This window comes from Ixodes scapularis, unplaced genomic scaffold, assembly GCF_016920785.2.
Source record: "Ixodes scapularis isolate PalLabHiFi unplaced genomic scaffold, ASM1692078v2 PGA_scaffold11__112_contigs__length_91849675, whole genome shotgun sequence".
In the NCBI taxonomy this organism is placed as follows: domain Eukaryota; kingdom Metazoa; phylum Arthropoda; class Arachnida; order Ixodida; family Ixodidae; genus Ixodes; species Ixodes scapularis.
In genome coordinates, this window is record NW_024609837.1 from 16336950 (window position 1) to 16357915 (window position 20966).

General features: G+C 45.2%; 1 protein-coding gene across 1 annotated transcript in view; it reads right to left on the reverse strand.

The window, feature by feature from the left end:
- LOC8043285 (neurotrimin) overlaps window positions 1-20966 on the reverse strand; it is a 183488-nt gene that overhangs the window by 26697 nt on the left and 135825 nt on the right. Inside the window, exons 2-3 of the mRNA XM_029972770.3 lie at window positions 6496-6617; window positions 1876-2083 (exon numbers count right to left, since the gene is read on the reverse strand). Coding sequence (XP_029828630.2) covers window positions 1876-2083; window positions 6496-6617 — 330 coding nt within the window. The remainder of the gene's footprint in view (window positions 1-1875; window positions 2084-6495; window positions 6618-20966) is intronic.

A 20966-nucleotide genomic window follows, 5' to 3' on the forward strand; every position in this document is an offset into this window, starting at 1 on the left:
ACCATCACGGTTTTCGGCAGTCCTTCTCCTGTGATTCTCAACTGTCTGAATTTGAAACCGATCTCCACCAAAACCTACATCTTAAAAATGAGAATCGTGCCATCTTCATAAACTTTAAAAATGCTTTCGACAAAGTCTCGCACAGTCGTCTCATTCAAACACTTAGCGCCATCAAAATAAAAGCATCGATTATAAATTGGATAACTAATTTTCTCTCAAGTCGAACGCATAATGTTACAATAGATAATATTTGTTTTTCACAGAGAGGTGTTAAATCAGGAGTACTACAGACAACTGTGCTGGGCTAGGTAATATTTTTAATATACATAAATAACCTGCAAGGTCTACTTAACTCAACTATTAGATTATATTCCGATGACTGTGTCATTCATACAAATATAACAAATGTGTCCGATTGCAGCCTTTGCGAAAACTGGTTCGTTTCATGTTGAATGGTGCTGTCGAGATTGGCAGATGGAAATTAAAGTTAACAAAATTAAATGCTTTAACTTCACTACAAAGAAAAGTACTACCGAATTTGACTATGCACTTTCTAGCACACCCATTTAAACTGTCGCAACATGTAAATACCTGCATCAACCTTAATAATAACGTATCATGGGAACCTCATATCAGCCATATCTCTGCAAAAGCTAACCGAAGTATCGGCTTTTTAAAACGTCACCTTTATCCGGCCCCGTCGCCAACTAAACTCATCGCATATAATACTAGCTCTCATCTGTCCTCAGGTTGAGTACGCCTCAAGCGCCTGGAACACCATCAGGTATACGTAGAAGAAAACCTGGAAGCTATTCAACACCGGTCCACTCGCTTCATCCTTCATAACTAAACGTCTACTGCCAGTATCACTGCACTAAACTCTGAGCTAAACATCTCTCTTTTTTAAAAACCAAAGAAACATATCACGTATCGTACACCCACGCAAAATGTATTACTACTTTCCTTCAAAAAGGGTGCATGCTGTCCGTCGGCTTTCCATCTCTCCTCACACAGATCACCCACTCATCATTCATCTAGTTGCACCAAGGACTAATCAATTCAAGTTCTATCTATTACAATTGGCTATTTCTGACTGGAATGATCTATCTGAGCACATTGTTTGCATCCCAGAGGTTGACACTTTCCGATCTGTTATTGCCGCTCTCCACGCCCTTTAACACCATGTTTGTATTGGTAGGAAAGTCACCTTGTGTTTATTTTAGAGCGCAGCTCTTAGGCGCCCGTTTCCGGCTTGAGCGCTGTCGCAATTGGCGTAACCATGAGGTCACGTGATCATGAGGTCACGTGACCTCATGGTTAGGTGACCCCTTTGAGGTCAAGTGACCCCCCCTTGAGGTCACGTGACCTCAGGGGGCCACGTGACCTCATGGAGACGACGTGACCTCACTGGGCCACGAGACTTCAGGGGGGTCACGTGACTTTACAGGGGTAACGTGACCTCACGGCGGCCACGGGGGGGTGAAAGAGAAGGAGGAGAGGAGAAGGAGAAGGAGGCAGGAGGTAAGGAGGAATAGCAAGCAAGATGACGATGTGAGGAGGAGGGGGAGTGGTATACCCTCCCCTCAGTACCCTTGCATCCTCCTCCTCAAGAGCTGCGCTCGGTGACGTCACAGGACCACCGTGAGGTCACGTGACCCTCCTGAGGCGACGGCGACGCCGCTCAGAGGGAGGAGTAGCAGACAGGATGAGGACTTGAGTAGGATGGAGGAGGGGTATACCTTCCCCCTCAGCATCCTTCCCTCCTCCTCCTCAAGAGCTGCGCTCTAATTCGGCGTTACAGGGAGTTGTAAACGGCTTTCATTTTTTAATTTCTTATGGCGAGATCATTACAGAGACTTGAAGTGGTATTCTCACCGACGACGTGTAGGTAGCCCATGATCTTCTTCATGGGGTTGGTGTTGACCTGGCACATGTACTCTCCCTTGTCGGCCTCCTCCACCTCCCGGATGTGCAGCTGCCACGTCCGGTGGCCGTTGTGGGCGATGCCGTACCGCGGGTTGGTCGTGATCAGGTTGTCGTGCATCGAGATCAGCATGTGCCGGTTCGTGTGGATCCAGGCCACCTGCGCACGTTAAACGCGGCAGGAGAACCCCGTTAGCCATTAAATTGCAAACGCTCCCCATTGTTTGAGATGAAACCTCTCTACGATCTAGGCCCTCTAGTACTTGCAAAGTCACGATCGCCGGCCCATGGTTTTTAAAAGCGGCTTCAATAGGCGCCTTTCTCTCGGCCAGGGGGCTCGAGCGTGCCCGTAAGACGCTCCCATGTAGTGCTTGCATCGGAAATAAAGCGCCACTGCATCGTTCGACCATAAATGAACCACGGTCGTTTATAGTCGTTCGTATTTATGTTCCTCGCGCGGTAACAGAGCGCCTGAAACAACTATGTTTGAATACAGCAGGGCCCGGCATGAAGTGAGGGACGCCGGAATAAAAGACTCAGTCCCAGACTGCCTTGCGCACCGACGTTCTCTCGTCCAAGTTCCCATCGTCTGCTCGCAGCTTGGTCGGCCACGTTAGGCTTAGGCTATGTCTGGTCCGCGCCTGCGGTTTGCTTTGTCTGCCCGCGGTCGCCGCTGGCTTTCGATACGATCGGCGCAACAAAAGAAGTTTAGATGCGCACGCGCATTCTCATCACCATAAAAAGCAGCGAACGTTTGCTGGAAGCAGGGCTTTTACGGCTTTCTCGACCCTGTGCCATTCTCGGCGTTCGTGCTTATGGCGCCTGATATGCTCGCTTTCTAAAGCCGCGCTATGACAGCTCACTCATGACGACGCTGAAGCGTCCGCCACGTGTCTATAGCGTCCGCCACGTGCCGACTCCCTGCTGGCCAGGCAAAGATTGGCCACCGAATTTCACCCGTTCGACACCGATTCAGTGGACGCCACCATGATATGAGGCGAACGACCGTGTTGCCACGTCAGTGCCATGCCAAAGCTGTTGTTTGGCCTATAGTTACATGGCGGCGCCCGTTAAGTGAGATGCCTAAATAACAATGAGCGTGCAGGCGAGCTGGTGATAATCAACAATGTAACACCTGACCTTGCGGTGCGGCGCCTTGGTGTGAAGGAACTAAAAAGGGTTAAGCAACAAATAAAACTGCAACTCGCCCTGTCCTGTCAAGATGACAAAAGCTCGTTTCTTTTAGCTTTGTTGTTCTTGTTTTTACCCCAAAATTATTGTCCACCAAAGAAATTCTGGCTGCTTAGCGTCCATGAGCAACGTGAAAAAGCTCAATGACGCGCAACTAAACCGCGCCGAGAAATATTCGATGGTGCTCGGCATAGACGCTGCCCGAACTCGAGAGCTAAAGCCCTACCGTAAAGTTCCGAGAGAACCCTCGCCCCCGAGAGATCGCCCGTCCCGTATTTCTGGCTTAATATCTAACATAAAAAATTCCGCAACATCGCCCACCCACCAAATCCCGTCGAACGTCGCACGATGTCCGACTTGAATCGCATCAACTGCGCAATCCGCTATACCGGCACGTCTGACAAGCGAGTGCATTGCGGACTCCCGCGTTTGTATCTGCAACCTGCGCGCGCGATCTCGATTCCACAGGAGTTTGTCCCGCGTGTATATCGCATCGTGAAATACGGTTCTGCTGCGTTCGCGATCTGCGGTATATGTCCCCGTGACATACAAATTTGTAGCGGATTCCCGCATTTTGGTCGGCGATCTGCGCGCGCGATATCCGTGCTCGTGACACGCAAGTTTGTAGCGGGTTCCCGCGTGTTTATTGCACCACAAAACTTGAATCACCTGCGTCCGCAATTCGCGGTGTTTGTTCCAGTGGGATGCGAGTTCTTGACATTTTCCCGCGGGTCCTGCGCACCGCGATACACAAATCAGCGGCTTCCGCACACTCTTAGAAATAGGGCCTGTATAGGGGTACCCCCTTTTCCCATGTGAAACACCCGGAAACAACATTTGGACGTCCTGTCTACTGACGTCGAGCTGGCGATGCCAACTTTTACGAGCGACTTGATGGCTGTTGGGTATAATGTACTAAATAGCTAATGTGCGTTTCTAAGAATAGAAATAAAAAAAAACAACACAGGTTTTGCAGCAGGTCCCCCCCCAAAAAAAAACAAAAAACAAAAAAACAGTGATTGTTTTACAGTAGCCTTTAATGCATACATTAGCTATTTTAATAAGTTGTATCGGTCAACTATCAAGCCGCTCTTGAAAGTTGATATCGTCGGTTTGACATCTTTGGACTGAAAGTCGAATGGTTATTTTGGTGACATATGGGACAAGGAGTGTACCCATATACACCCCCTAATTCTTAGAGTGCAACCTGAGGTATCCTTTCCCGTGACACCTGAGTTCGTTGCGAATTCCCGCGTATTTATCGCATCGTGAAACGCGAATTTGCCGTGTCCCCGATATGCGGTATCAGTTCCCTCGTCACGTGGTTTGTAGCGGGTGCCAGGTATTTTATCAATGTCTGACAACGTTTTTCTGTGGCATCCGCAAAGATAGCCCACCTAATGGGTTTAACCCTTTATCTCTACATTTTGAGTGGGCGTTCTTTCGGAGCTTTACGTATTTGCTGTTGCCTGTGGAAACAAAAGAAAAAGCATTCTGTCGAACGACGTTGTCGTCGTCAAAAAAGCACCCATGAAACCGCCGGGCGTGTTTAAGTTAAGAAGAGACACAGGTTTCCAATGGGTGCCTAGTTTACACATGTCACTCCAGCCACATCACGGAACACGTTTTTGTGCTCGGACCCCGCTGCTTTTAAACGCATTCTCCATCTTGGCGTACTGACCAATCTCTGCCATCGCGTCTGAGTCTCCCGTCGCCTTTGTGTCCTGCATTGTGTCCGGCTCGACGACGGAGGGACGGATAAGGACAACCTTGTTGTCGAGGGTGCCGCGTCCCTCCAAGCAGCAGCACAATGGAGGGCGGAGAGTGTGAAGTGTGTCCCGATGTTGCCAGTCCAGCGCGTTCGCTCGGCCGAAACCGTTGGTTGTCGGAAGCAGAGCGTTACCACCTCGCCCCCCCCCCCCCCCCCCCCCCCCTTCTTTTTCTGAGACGTGAGTCGACACGCTGTCGTCATTAAAGCAAGGCTCCGAGTCACGTCACGTTGGCGCGATAAAATAAAAAAAAAAAAGAAACACGACAAAAAAAGAATCGTAGCGCCGTTGGTGGAGGTGAAAGTTGATGATGGAACGGCGGCAAATAGCACTACACGGTGTTCGACGGTGAAGCGGTTAGTCGTGGATCCATTTGGGGTTGTGGTGTTGGTGTTTCTTTTCTGATCGTATTTGTTTCGGTTGTCGAAGATCTCTTTGCCCACGACTGCCGTAATAAGTTGCGACGGAACGAATCGTACTTGTACTTGTTTTCTATTTCTATTTCTTTTTTTTTCAGGGGGGATTTGATGTTTGTTGTTTGCACACGTTGCCTGCAACGGGGGTTGTTGGCCTTGTTTTTCACAAAACTGTGTGCTCATATTTTTTTTTTCTTTTGGAAGGCGTCGAAGGTTATTTTAGTTTCTACTTGGCAGATATATTGTGTATGGTTGGATTCGAGCTCGAACAATAAGTCGAAATGTTTACTGAAGCTTACTATCGCTTAGAATGAATGCATCACGTTTATAGGTTCTTGCTTGCAACACATATTTTTTTCAAACTTATTCGCCGATGATTTATTTATTTATTCAAGATGCCGAACACGTAAAAAAAAAGCCGTAATTCTTCGAAGTAAACACACACGCAACGAAACACAAAGATGCTGGATGTTATTTCAAATTCTAATAGTATTGCACTCGAAAAAAACAACAAATTAACTTTGAAGTCAAGCGACGAAAAGAAGATTTGTTTTTACTGTCCCTTTAAAGCATGCGTCGACACAAGGCGAAATGTTTCCCAAGATATGAATCGTTAAGTCGTCACTAATAGGGGACTATACTTAAATTCTTAGGCAAATACTTTCTGTGTAGCGTGGGAAAAAAATATGCCCTCTCCTTGACCCTCAAATAGACTTCGGCGGTAGCCGAGATGCTACACATATCTGCACACAGTTATACCGCGGCGCTGAGATTTAAGCGAACTTACGTACCGCTAAATTTGGCTTATATTTTAATGATACACCATGGCACCACGTGACGGCATGACATTACGTGATTCTGCGACGTCACTTGGGATCATAATATCACGTGATACTAAATTCCCGCTAAATTTGGCAGAAAAATCTATCCGCTAAATTTAACTGTCATGTGACACAACGTCAATAAATACTGTGACGACGAAAGGTCAGGACACTTTGATTTTATTCTAGATTTAGGGGAGTAACTTTCTCACTTAATTGAGCAGACCACGCCCACGAAACGCGCAGGGGCGAAATTTGCTGCTCGACGTCACCAAGAACGGCCGTCGTCGTAGAAGAAGCACTTTGTGACAGATTAAGCGGTCGCGTGACAAAGTGGAACGATAAATATCTAAAGGTTTACAGGCGAAGTCTTACCTTGAAGCTTCCCAGGTTCTCGACGACGCAGGTGAGCGTCACTTCGCGACCCGCTGCCACCGTCACGTTGGGGATGGGCTCGGCGAAGCTGGGCAGCTTTTTGTGCACGGAGGAAGAGCCGCCTGGGCGCAGAAAAAAGTAGGGAAATAAGCGCCACGTTTCCAACTGTCCTTTAAGAAGATATACGCTGTATGCAAATGTGCAGTGCTCAACGAAAAAGAAAAAAAGAAGAGATTAGCAGAGCGCTTGGCTTCGTTAGAGTGTCTGCAAATGCTTTGCTGGGGGGGGGGGGGGGGGGGGGGGGCATATGTACAGTCGCTCTAGCGCATACAGTTAGCATATGCAGTTCTTCTAGCGTAGAGCAACCACACGAATCCGCCTTTTGGGCGAGGCGAGGCCACGCGCTCCGCTGGTTCGTATTATTCCGTTGAGCCCTGTACGTTGGATAACTTTCGTCTTAGAAACAAAACAGTCCCGGAGACCAAAGATTCCAGAAAGCCAAAACTCGCAAAAGTGAGTTTTTGCTTGCTTTTTTTGGCAAGTTGTACGGTCTAAGGTACGAAAAGTCGGAATCAAAATTCAGAAAAAGTCGCTGGGAAGTACCGTAAAATATCAGATTCGTGCACTAAATAGCAGTTCAAAAAATCTGAGTTTTTTTACCTTTGCCTAGGTTATAAAAACGACATTTAAAGTACGATACAAAAAATATGTTTGAATTTTTCCATTCCTAACATAAACAGTTTCGCAGGTTGACCTTTGTTGTGTTTTCAACCATGTTTCGGACTTAGAAACGTTTGGCCATTCTTCTTTGGGGCCTCGGTCGATTCCGTTTTGGCGCTTTTCAATCTAGCGGTGGCAACTGCGGCGGGAAACAAAACAGAAAGGTGGCCAAACAGCGAGGCGGGCCCCGCTAGCAGGGTACGAAAGTGCGGTGGCGCTCTGCTGCAGGATTAGGCTTGGCAGGCCATGCGCTCGCGCACATCGAGGTTGCGGATTTGGGTCTGCGAGAGGGAACAATCTCCCTACAGCCGTCCTACCTGAACAAACCGAAGAAAAAAAAATCGCTGCCATTGGTTCTTTTTGGTGTTGCTATTTCGTTCCGTTCGCGTTGAGTCACACAATGTATAGTCACACTTTCTTTTCCATTAAGAAGCGGGATATTCTCGTATTGGCGATGTGTCGCGAACAAAAACGTCGCTCTAGTTGCCTTTCCATGATTAGCCAAACGGTCGCTATGACGTCTTCACTGGGGTTAATTCCATTTCGTTAAGTGTACAGGGTCTGTCCAAAAAGTATCGGAACTACATTAATACAAACATATTGCAGGTATACATTAAATAATTTAAAGCTTCAGTCAATATCATTCTTTTCCGTCAAGACACCGTTGTCAGCGCTTCTTCAACGCATGGTACGCCCTCTGGAAATCTGCAACAGGAATTTGCTTGGGGCACTGCGTCGAAGCCGCTTGCACTATTTCTACCGTTACAGAATAGTGTTCTTTCGGATGCTTCTTTTCATTCGAATGAAGAAAAAGAAGTTTAACGGGGCCAGGTCTGGACCGTAGTTAGGCTGAGGCAGTGTTGCCACGTCCGTCAGAAACTCCCGTACGCGTAGCGATGCGTCACTTGGCGCATTTGGCAAATTTTCGTACACACTTTTGTCGGCGGCGAACTATATGAGTGCACGCTGGATTTTTGTGAGAATTCAAATTTTCCTCGATTATTTTTACACTCACGCGTCGATCAGGGACCAAAAGTTATTCCACCTTTGCCACGTATTCCTCATTGCGGCTTGTCGACCGACGTCTCGCCCTTTGTTCCTTCTTTAAACTTCTTGTGCCGCTCGAAAACTCGTGTTTTTGACGTGGAATCATTTCCGAAGGTTTTACAGATTGACAGATTGCGTCAAAAGTTTGAGCACCGCGTCTGTTTAGTTTCGGGCAAAACTAGAACGCATGCCGCCGTTCAATCGTCCGCCGCGTCGTGATTCCCGATGGCACGACAAAGCAACTGGTCACTTTGGGCGCGATCCACACTCTTGCAAAGGCTCAGAGGCAGCTGAGGCGGATCGCGTCGGAGGCCTGGAATCCCCCACCAATGTTCCCGCTTGAGGAGGTTACCGTTCACCCGGTCCCCTTTGCTGGAAAAAAAATATCAGTCCCGATACTTTTTGGAGAGACCCTGTATGTTTAGACAGCGAGAATTCGGTCAGCCTCAGTGAGTTCCTTATGTCTCCGTTGAAGAGGAAACCTTTAGCCAGCGGAATACCACTACTAGAATTGGATCTTTAAGTGTCTCAAGCAGTAGTGATTAACAAATGAAAGACGTTTCCAATTCTCTGTAATGCCGAATTAGAGCGCAGCTCTTGAGGAGGAGGAGGAGGAGAGGAGGGTCGCGTGTGACGTCACGAGGGTAAAATGTTTGTGCTAAATTTATCGGAAAAATTTCTTCCCCTAGATTTAGAGAAAACATTTTTCCCTAAATTTAAAGGAAACATTTTCCCACTAAATTCACACAGATTTTTGCGGAAACATTTGCCCTCGTGACGTCACACGTGACGTCACGAGTGACGTCATTATGGAAAACTATTATTAATGCAACGCACGGTTACGCCGACGGCGACGGTGACGCCGCTCAAGCCGGAAACGGGCGCCTAAAAGCTGCGCTCTGAAAACCGCACGCCGGTACGGTACTCGTCATGACAGAAACGTGCAGAGGGGGAATTAATCGTTTTATAGACGGCAATTCGAGCAATGTCAGACTGTCAACATTGATCATGTTTGTTTGAGTGTGTGACAGCTCCAAGCTTCCGTCATGCGTTTTACGCTCACCGTCGAACTTTTGGTTCGCAACTGATATTAAGTACATAAGACGACAATTCGTGACGTCACGGTGAGGTCAACTCTAGTCGTGACGTAAGAGGGTGGGACCATAAGAGGGCGCCACCGAAACAACGCGGCGCTTTTACTTTTACCCTCCTGCTCAGCCACGCATTTCACATAAGCGGTGGGTGGGACGAACGAAAGCGACACATTATGACGTGTAGGAATCGGAACGCAGTCCTACACACAACTTAGGAATGCGTGTAGGAATGCGAAAACATTCTTAGAAGCAGCGCGCCACGTCTTCGTATCGCACTGGGCGCTCCGGCAGTGACGTCACGCTTCCCCACTGGGCAGGCGCAGCAAAGCCCGCCGGCTCCACGCCTTCCGTGACGATGCATTTGCGTTGCTGTGCTTTTCTTTGTGTTTTACTTTTAAGACGCGTCCGGTTTGACCTTGAGCGCCTTCTTCGGCTTCTGTGACGAAGCATCTGGGTTGCTGTGCTTTTCTTTGTGTTTCCTTTTTGAGTGCGCTTGCGTGATGACTTGCATTCAGGTGCCGTTTCGCTCAGCCAATGGGCATTTAGGTGCCGTTACACTCAACCAATAAGACTAGGTGCCGTTTTTTGTGCTTACGGACAACGCCGTCTGCATTCTTTGAAACAGTTAATGCTTTCGCATTCAAAAGTGAACACTTTCCAATCGCGTTGAAAAGCAAATATAGGATTTTGATATACCAGAGCTTTCGGTAATAAAAATGGCGTAGTCCATTAAAATATTTAAAAAAATATTTAGCTGTCTTAGGTTTATTACGTAGTTCTCGTATACGGTTTCGTGCAATTTATTTACAATACATCGCCAAACAAATAGCGCCCGGAGCTTTCAATGTCGGGGCAAGTTAATATAAAGGCGATATACGGAATCTCTTCAAAACATTCCCCAAGAAAGGTGCGTGTAAAATGCAACAAATGTTTTCTTACGTTGGCAGGATAGAGGGCCTCTACCTCCTGCTAGATAGAGCGCATTAAACACCCGATCTATGAATCCTTCTGGGCACGGGCGGTTAATAAGAGTATTTCTTTTGGATGCAGTTCAAGGTAAGATTATTCAATGCAGGATTTTATTTCCTGGTTGATTTTTACTTAATATAGATTTTTATATATACCGAGCAATTTCAAAAGTGCTGTCATTTCATATCAAAAGTGAATAATACACACACCGCAAAACAAATACTGTGGTTGCAATACAACCCATCTACTGGTTACGTGTTGTTGCGCTACATGCTGGGGTAAAATAAAGCTCCGAGACGCGCGAGTGTTTCCCAGCCAAACGAGAGTAATTTTGATTATTTGACGCTTCTACCGTCTACAGTTACTTTATGTCAATATCCCAGGCACGAATTCGCGCGCCACGTGAAAAATCATTCTGCGTAGCAATACCTTCAGGTGATGACACATAGACTGAGTATGCCTTTTGCTTCGAATTTCGTGGTGGAATAACAAGACTTGCGAAACATATTGTGATTGCTACAACAACATGGTTAAGAGTTGAAATGTGTATTTTTGAGACCTAATAGAAGTGAATATCTCGTTTACTGAAAATACGACTATATACAATTAACTACCAGATTACATAATCCTATATATATATTTCTTTATTTTTATTTTTTATTTTTGTCTTTTAGCTGTAAGGAGGCATAAAAAAATGGGCGTCTATGTTTTGAAGTAGAAAACATGTTTATAATAGTGTTTTCATTCCCTTTTACGTTGCATTAGTTTGCCGCAAATGTTGTCAAGCTTGTTACATATTCGTGACTGTCCTCGGTCATCCCAACCATAATCGTTTCTGACATCGCATTTTGCAGATCCACGCTACGGAGCAGCGCCAGAGTAAGCTGCCCTTTCCTCTGCTTGGCGAGCTCGTTCCACGTGGTTGCACCGGGGGGCTGCAACCCTCATTTCTGGTTTTTGTTTTATCGGAGCCTAGCGCTCCTGAGCGTTGGACGAGGGGATTTGGAGCTCGGGAGGATTGGGCCCGCGCTTGTGAGAAAACGTCTCATCAGGACGTACAAGTCCATGATGCCACTGGTGCGAACAGTAGAAGGACAAAAATAGAAGGACAAAAAAAAAAAGAAGACATAAATAGATAGAGAAGAAACAAGAGTCGAAGAGACATACGCAGGTACGTTACATTGACACACACAGGCACAAACACACACTATACACACGCGTGCACACCCGCGTACGCACGCACAAACGAAGAAGAAGCGCATGAAAGACAGGACGAGTGTGCTGCAACAACAGGAGCGCACAAAGACGGACACACAGAGGGAAGAAAGAAAGATAGAAGCATAAAAAAACGAAAGCTCAGGGAGACTGTATAACAGTGTTTCTTTCACATACCGACGTGTATATATATATATATATATATATATATAGATAGTGTTGCAAGAAACACACACATAGATAGAGAGCAACGGATTACTTCAGCTCGAAAAGAGAGGGCTCCTTCTTGTCTGTTGCGCCTGTGTTTTCAGGCTGTGACGGTTTTGTGTGCCCCCAATACCAGGGTGAATTAAGCTCGTTCTGACGGTGGGGTCTCGTCTTAACAGATGCCTGCTCGGTTTTCTTTTTTCTTTGGCTTAGATTTTTTTTTTTACTCCGTCCGTGTGCAGTACTGTGGCTGCCTTCGTATTGAATAAAGTTTGTTCCCTGTTCCCTACCAGAAGCATGTGTTGGTTGTAACACATCTTGTAATCGTTACCTTAAATCGCGACGTGTATCGTCGTGCTATTTGGGCTTCGGTGTGGTTCGAGGTGTTTGCCACAGGCTCGGGTGGTGAATAACAGTTACTTTAAAGAAGTTTCCTCTTCCTTTTTATTGTGCTTTTGTGTTCTTCGATATACGCTTCTAGAATTATTATTTCGTTACGTAAATGTTTTGTGTCGAAGTGTACACGATGTATAAGGTGTATCTAAAATACGATGAAATGGAAAAGTAAAATAACTATATAAAAAACAAAATGACGAATACCTATATTGAAATATAAACATTGCGTTGCACACTGCTCAACTAAGTTTTATAAGGTATTAAACATTAATGATAGCGATAATTAGACGTGCTATAATAATAGTATCGGGAGTCGCGACGCCCTGCATTTTTTTTAGTTGTCAACGTCTCTAACAAGGGTAAGAATTATGACCCTGTCTTATCCTCACGATCTATCCCGCTTAGCGTTAAGCAGGCGACTGGCATACAACGCCGGCGAAATTAAAAAGAAAAAGAAAGATTGCCTGCAGCTTAAGTACAAAAATGATTACAAACACCGTCAATTCGCCGAGACATGGCTGCGGATGCGTTACATACAAGTCGATATCGATGCCACCTTATGCCTTCGCTTGGAAAAAAACATCCGCGCCATAACATCCTATAAATCTTGAATGTAGTTTTTTTTAAATATATTTTATCCTTTTAATAAATATGAGAACTGTTATCATTGGTCAAGCTACGTTATTATCTTAGCTTATCTGGAAGCTTGATGCCTGAAAACGCGCAGTCACAAGAGCGATGTACATGGTTTTAGGTGAAAGTCGACAAAAACGGCAATTCGTTTCCCTTTTCGCGCTCACAACTACAGGCTTTTTTTTTAAATATTTCATTTTTTTTTAAATTTAATTTCATTTATTATTTTGCAAGGGCCCGTGTGGGGCATTACATAAGGGGGTAATAAACAAACACATTTGACACCTATCTGGTTTTTACAAAGGTAGATAAAAACTTATCAAACGCCGTTCGCCTTGAATGATTAGTTGCAACATGCTAGTGAGGAAACGCATGTCGAGTGAGCTTTGTGGAAAACAAGGGATGATCAATTATTGTTGCAAGAAATTCCTGTAATGCATTCTAATCACTTATACAGAAAATCAGGGTGAATATTTAAAAGTGTTAGTTCTGACAAAAAGCAATTCTAGCTTATGATAATGGACACGACGAAGGGAGATAGGATTAGCTGCTGAGAAGAAATCGCAATCAGTCCAAGGTTTGTACAACATGTAATGAAAAAAAAAAGCAGCAGTTGTATACTGCGCCTGTCTTTAAGGGAAGGTAATTATATTGAGTTTCCTTTTTTAGTATTGAAATGCTTGAGTTTGAATAATTGTGGAAAAGGATGCGAGTCACGTGGTTTTGAATTGATTCTAAGAAGTCCGAGAGATAAGTCTGATGAGGGTCTCAGATGGTGGAGGCGTATTCCAGTTTGGATCTGGCGGGGGTGCAGTATGATAACTGTTTAATTTTCGGCGAGGTTTGAAGAAAAAGGGCGTCTTAGAACTTCTAAATTTACAATTGCGCTTGAAGCTACATGTTAAACGTGCTTTTTTCTATGACAGGTCGGAACTTAAATGAACGCCAGGGTATTTAAAAGAAGTAACTTTTTGTAGTGATCGAAAAGCAATTCGATAGAAATAAGGGATTAAATTACGCGAGTTAGAAAACAGTTATATTTAGATTTAAGGCGGTTTGTAGACGCGAACCAATCAGCACACCACCTCTCAATCAAACATAGGTCGTCTTTCAGTGCCTTGCAGTCGGCTTCACTGATAATAGCGCGATAAAAACAACATTGTATGCAAACAAAGGAAAACTGCTTCTAACTTGGCAACCAATTTTATTAATGTAAATAAAGAAAAGCCATAGACCCAGCACGATTTCCTGGGGTTCTCCTAAAATAACTGGTAAATAATAAAAATGTCTACACCCAGTCTGACAGACCTGGCTCTTGTGGTAAGAAAGTTCTTTATCCAATTAATTAGTACTGAATTAATTTTAAGGGGTTTAGTTTGACAATAAAAACTGTGACGATAATGCTATTTACGCTGCGTTTCATCATAAGATGGATCGCAGCGAATGCTACGAGACAACGAGGCCAATCTAGCGCCGAGCACATGCAACTTGACCTTGAAGTTAGGCTCAAGGACGTGTGGAGCGCGAAGACACATGTGATGGTGTAAGCGCAAGATTGGTTTGAGATGACTTGTAGCAATCGGGATAGCGTTCAATTTTAAATAAAGGAATTTCTATTGGTGGGTCTTTAAGGAATGCGTTAGCATGACCCTTGAAAAGCACCACACACATTCCCTTTTGGGAAACAATAAGGCTGACCGTTTTGTTTTTCAGTTTTTGCTTCCTTTTCTCTTTTTTTTTGTCTCTTCCTTTTGCAGCCTCTCTTTGGATTTTTTACGGGGTCAGTATTAGCCTTTCCCGAATGAGGATGTGTGTGCCTTTTTTTAAGGGTTATACTAACGCATTCCATAAGGATCCACCGATGGATCTTTCTTCAAATGTTTCAGCCCTTGGGGGTTCTTGTTCGCTCGCCTTGCACGCTAAGCCGCGGAATACGTCGCCTGACGCTGCTTCCACTGTTCCCCAGTTCCGACAGCCGTCTCCTTTGTTCACTATCTGGTTTCTTTTGCCATCAACTTAGATCAGCGCTAGTACTTGGTTCACAATTCATTTTGTAGCACAAACCAAGGCATACGCGCTTCGCACATTTGCGAGTTCAGACTCGCCCGAGCATCCGCGCGCGCTTATTGGCTCCCACCCCGTGACGTCGCCTCCCTCTCGCCTTTGTCCTTCATTACTCTCCTCCTCTCCACGCGGCGCGCTTCCCTTTCCACTGCTTTGTCCACAGACGGACGCTGTCAGCTTTTCCCTCTCACGTGGGTGCTAATGCTGACGCATTAATAAAACCAACTACCCTATAGGATTCTGGTTGAGTTACGACACGTCCAATTTTAAAATTTCTAGTATTGAAACTTGTGGACGTGTACGGAGCTGAACACTTCGTCACGACCATGCGCGCGTTCATCGGTTGCGTTAGAACTACTGTCACCGCTATCCTTCCCCGCCACAACTATCAGCAAAGTGGGCTACTGAACACGCCTACCGGCGCCTCGCGCGGATGAGGATGAGAATACGAATTCGGTAAGGACACTTAAGGCAGCTTACGTATAGGAATGCGAAAGCATTCCTACACGCAGCGCATTCCTACAAGCAGCGTGCCACTTATTTTTTCCCACGGCGCGCCGGCGGTGACATCACGCTCCCCCACTGCGCCGGCGCGGCGCACCCGCCGGCTCCACGGCTTCCGCTGCGATGCATCTGCGCTGCTGTGCTTTTCTTTCTGTTTCATTTCACAGGCGCGTCCACTTTGACCTTGAGCGCCAGCGGGCTTCAGTGACGAAGCATCTGATATGACGCATCGTACTCAATGGTGATTCCACTTCTAAGTGCCGTTTTTCTGCTACAGATGGTTACAGACAAAGCCGGCTTCGCTCCATGAGACAGTTAATTTTTTTGGCATTAAAAAGCGGGGGGACGCGATAGCGAGGGGTGGTGTCTCTGTGAAAAGTTTGACGGGACAAGACGCAGTCGTGTTGAGACACTGACATCATCAAGGGCGTGTCGTCGGAGAAGCATGGTTGTCGCGGACTTTTCCTACCAGAGTCGGGGTTGCTCTGAGTTCTTTCTCTAGCCTCGTTTTTTTAATTTTCCACTCAACTATTAAACCTGTTTTTGCGTTCCGTATGTCGTCCAGGTGTGGTACCTTGAAGGATTTTTTAAAAAAGGTCGAACAAACTAGAAGCTGGAAGAGCGCTGCCCCGCTTAAGGACTCTCTCTGCGGTGAAGTACCCCTTTGCAGGCAGATATAGGCGGTTGTTTTGTTAAAAATATAATCATAATAATCATAATAAAAAGAGCAATAATTAATAATAATAATCCTACATCTGTACTAATCGCGACGAAGGAGGAAAAAAGGCTTCAGAATTAGGCTTCCCGAGTCCTCAGACCTATATGCAGTTGGTGAGCGAACAGTTCGTAAAATTGATGACTAGAAAAGAGACAGGCATAAGAAATACCGAGTTATAGAATAAGTAAAGGAAAAGGAACGGTAAAAAATCAATAAAGACATATTAAAAAAAAAAAAAAAAAACATTGAGGCACATTAAGCGCGTGGTATTCGTTTAGAATAACGAATTCTTTTTTATGTTGATTATTGCGACCTAATATATTTTAGCCCTAAATACGAGAGAATTTATGCGTAACGCGTGTCACAGCGAAAGCAGTTCTACGCTCGCGTAACTCGCTATCAGTGTGGCGCCGTTGTCGCTGCTCCTGAGCACGACTTTTAGAATTTTGATGCAATTTTTTTCGCTTCCGCACTCGATTCCACTTCCGTGCCCGATCCGTATTCCGTCTACGACAAGCTTGTACAGCACGCCGTAACTAATAGTTGCGTTCTTCAGAATCGCGAGAAACTTTCCGAGGTCTTGCCATGAAGCGTGCAAGTTCGCGTGGTCGGGTGGTTGCGCCCATGAGGCGGCCCAACGGGCTAACAGCTACAGCCGCTCTCAAAGTAAGGAAGGTAGGCTTTCTTTTGGAACTCCTCGCCTCCAGCACGGGCTTTTCGACATATGCCCTGGCTGCACGGGCGCTTTCGGGTCACCGGGAGTTTTGGTGAGAGACAACAGCGGTGATTCCCCGTGGATGTTTCCACTGCTGTTAACCGCCGAGACCTCAGCCAGTGGCACAAGCACGAGAGCAGGAGATCGCTGCTTTGAAGCGCTCTTCCGCAGATTGATCACTTTCTGTAGAAATGTACACCTCAAACCCAGGAGCGCAGGATAGCCCGCGCATGTACTTTTGGCTGCAGTCTCAGCTTAGGGTGAACAGAGTATGGCATAACTGCGAGCACGGGAAGCGGAAGCTCGCCCTGCAGAAACCCAGGGATCATGATCTCTGTTCCCGATTCTTCCCGCCCACTATACGACCGGGTACTGTACCGGTAATTTCAGCCCGGTGATGCGTGTTAGAGATCACTGGTTAGAAGCAGTACTGCAGCGATTAACTTGCTCTTTCACAGCGTTCAACCAGTATGCGCAAAGATGTCCTAGTCGACCTCTCGCAGCATAAATATTTATGACCGTCCCTTTAATTAATAGTCTGTCATAGCTTTAGAAACGCATGGTGTGACCTAGTGCACTTACGTTTCTTGTTGCGTACCTAATTCGTCCTTTGGCCTTCTTAACGGCCTATGCCATAGTCTCATTGACCTTGCAGGAAGAATGCTCGTGCCACGTTCTGCGCTTGTTATGCTCTCCGGGACTGCGTCTTGATAATGAAAAATATTATTGAAATCGAAATAAAGCTATATGCCTAAAACCTCGATTATGTTCGAACGCCAATATGGTACTATTGATGAATACATAATAGGGCAGCGCTCTTTCTGCTAACGGTGTTGTAAAATACAAAAAAAGTACAAGGTTTGCGAGGTGATGACCAGTAAGATATAGACATAAAGTTTGCCACATTTTGTTTCGGGTGATCAATGTTAGAAGCACGAATAGAATTAGACAAAAGTCTGTGTGGCCATGCCGTAATTAAGGCAGAAAAACGGGAGTATTTATACTAAAGAAAATGCTAAAAAGAAACCGATGTTTAGTACGAAGCGTGCATTATATCCTTCAACTACTAAACATAAAAGTGAAAACTGAAAACAAATAATAAGGTCAGAATTTTTGAGAAAGCTGGAATGCTTAAAAACACACAACTTGTAAGAATAAATAAAGGGCATAAAAAGAAAACAATTATATTTTGTATCGTGTCATTGAAGGCTGTTGTTGTTCCGGGACACTGTTGGGAGGTTTTCTTGTAGATATTGCTTTTTCAGCAGCAGCCACCCGGATCGGATTTTTGAAGATTGCACAGACATAAAATAAGTTTCAATGCTCAGCCGAACACACAAAGAAAAAAGGCCCCATGAGATCAACAGTCTTGATTCAAACCCCAGGCGATTCTCAATAAACGCGTCCTCGCTTTAAACCAAAACGTGTATAAAAAACTTTAGAAAAAAAGTATTTTTGGGGGGTTAAAAGGAATGCTCCAAGGTTAGATAAACAACCCCTCAAAATCGAGATTTATTTTCCGTCCGATTGTCAGCCGCTTATCCAAAACCAAACAGAGATTGGTGTTGATTCGGACGAAGAGGTTCCGATCTTAATTGAAACCATGGCGGGTTTTGTGCAAACATTCTGGACTCAATCATGCTATGAGCCGCTCATGTTAAAGCAAAACAAAAAAATAGATTGCTCTATTTGTCGCAATCATTAGAGGGCAACCGAAAACTTGTCTCACAGTATAACAGGAACATGGCATCAAAATGTTAAATACGTGTGAAGTCATACAGATGTGATACGATCAGGCTTGAAACGGAGCGCCTATCGACTACATTTAAACCTTCGACCTCTCTGCCGTAACGACATTGGAGAAGGAAGAGAGCTGGCCAAGTTTGGCCCAAATTTGGGCCAAACCTGGGTAGCTCTCGGCCCAAGTTCGGCAACCCTGGGACCTAACTTGGCCCTAATAAGGTTTGTGCTCCATGGCGTTATTTAGTGTCGAAGTCTTTTTGGCTGGCTTTTTGAAATTTTAATGTGACAGGATATGACGTTGTGCAACAACGTGGCGTCACATAACTGTGACATCACAGTTTTTCCCGTTAAACGTATCAGAGATATATCTCCCCTAAATTGAGTCCACGCGTTCCGCTGAGAGACCTCTCTCGCTACGGCTATCGACGTTAAGAGCTTACTGTATGCGCGACTAGAAAGACGATGCTCGCAATCAAGAAGGTCTCTAAGAAGTGCGCGTGACAGGGTGTTATATTTGCGCTGCGTGCTTTGCGCTTCACTTTTTTTCATTACTATTAAATATTGCTTCAATTTCACTGGATGATTAGATGTACAGAACTCGCCGCTTCTTGCGTTTCTTGGGCAGTCACCGACTATAATCGGTATCATTTTTTTTTGCCATTCCATAGACGGGTGGGTTTCGTCGCCTTAGCTTTTTTTTTTCTTAATTGAGCCCCGGTAAGTTCTACGGAAAACTTCGCGATGTTTTTCCTGGTCGAGAAAAGAAAGCTCAGTGATTCGCCGCTTGGAAGACTTAGGAAGCTTTTAAGTGGTGCCTCAATAAAACAGTGAAAGCGATAGAAAGAAAACGAGAGACAGAGAGTGAGAGAAAAGTGAGAGTAATGTAGTTGTTCGTGCTTTAGGGGTCGAAAACCAGGGAGGGGAGAGAGTGAAATAGAAAAAAGAGAGAGAAAAGGGCTGTAGATCGCGCACGTCACCTGAAATCGCAATGCGCGGTTCATTTATTATACAGAGCCCGCTCTTTCTTTTCCGGGAGGCCAAAGAGTGGGTTCGTAGCCCCTCTAATCCGAAGGGCAAACAGCTTTGGAAGGTGCTTCCCCCGACTCAGCCTCCACCATTAAAACAATCCACGTCTCTTTTTGTACTATTGACTTCCAGCCTGTTTGCTTTGGGGATTGGTTTCGGGAATCCTAGTTTAGAGGTCTGTTAGATTTTGGGTAAATCGTGCGGTTTAATCTGATTTTGCTCTTGCCTTTGCGTGAGTAATCACTTTCGTATCCTTATTTTTATGTGTGTTTGCGCAGTTCGGAGATTCATTGACGTCGTTTACCGGTAACGGGTGGCCAAGACTGTCGCTATGAATGAAATTTTTTTGATTGAAACGCTGCTCCCAACAACGTTCTTTGCGGGATTTTATCGAATTTGAAGGATCAAACGGGGCGTATATCTAAAATAAGAAGTTCGATTCTGCTGATGACGGTTGGTGCGTGCATCAATAATGTTTTCCCCACTTCCAACCATACCAGTTTCTATTGACATCTCATCGACGTCGGCATCCGATGGCTGCATCATCGAAAGTATGATGCGCATTAAGAAGTTCACCATAGGTGGTCATCATGCACATGTTCATGATTCAGTGTCCTGGCAACTTGAAACTTTTGTCGCTGGATTATAGTTGTATTCTGCTCAAATGTGCTCACTTTCAAGCTTTTACCGGCCGGAAGCGAAAGCGGTTGTGTCCCTATAAAAATAGTTTTTTTCTTGTCCCTTCATATTGAGTATGTTGATTTCTTGTTGACTTTGAATACTTTCTCTAAACTTCAGAATTTTTGTTGACTTGGTCGTCATAAAGTGTGTTGATTTTGTGTTGACATGTTTCTATTGATTTTCAGCAGCCTGAGTCAAAAGAAAAGCTATTGATCCTCTGCTAACTCTACGTTGATAGTTTATTCTACTGAGTTCCTGTTGACGGTGATATCATGAAGGCTGCTAACGTTCTGTTTACTTTGTGTTGAAAATGTGCAGGATACTTTCTGTAGCATGTGGAAATAGAAAAGCTGCAGATATTCCGTTGTCATTTAATTGAACACATCTTTGACTATTTTTCAAAAGTTTACACTAAGTTCGCCTATAGACTTTGACAAGGTCAGAATGGTGGAGATGAGCTTCAGTTGTCCCTCCTTCAGCGAGAGCTTCAAACCTTCGACAATGCTTCGGTGTCTCGTACACCTAGAGCGCGCAGCCTTAGCACGGCGGAAGGCTTGCAGCCCGTGCAAGAGGACGGGCTTTTTAAAGTCTCGCCCTGCCATTTTTTCTTTGTGAGTGACCATGGTAACTTAACTGATGCTTTAGACTAGTCAATTAGAAAAGAAAAGCAGCAATAACAACATTTGTTTAAAGAAAAGCAGCTACCTCCTCCCGAGTGGTGCTATGCAAAGTAGCGATA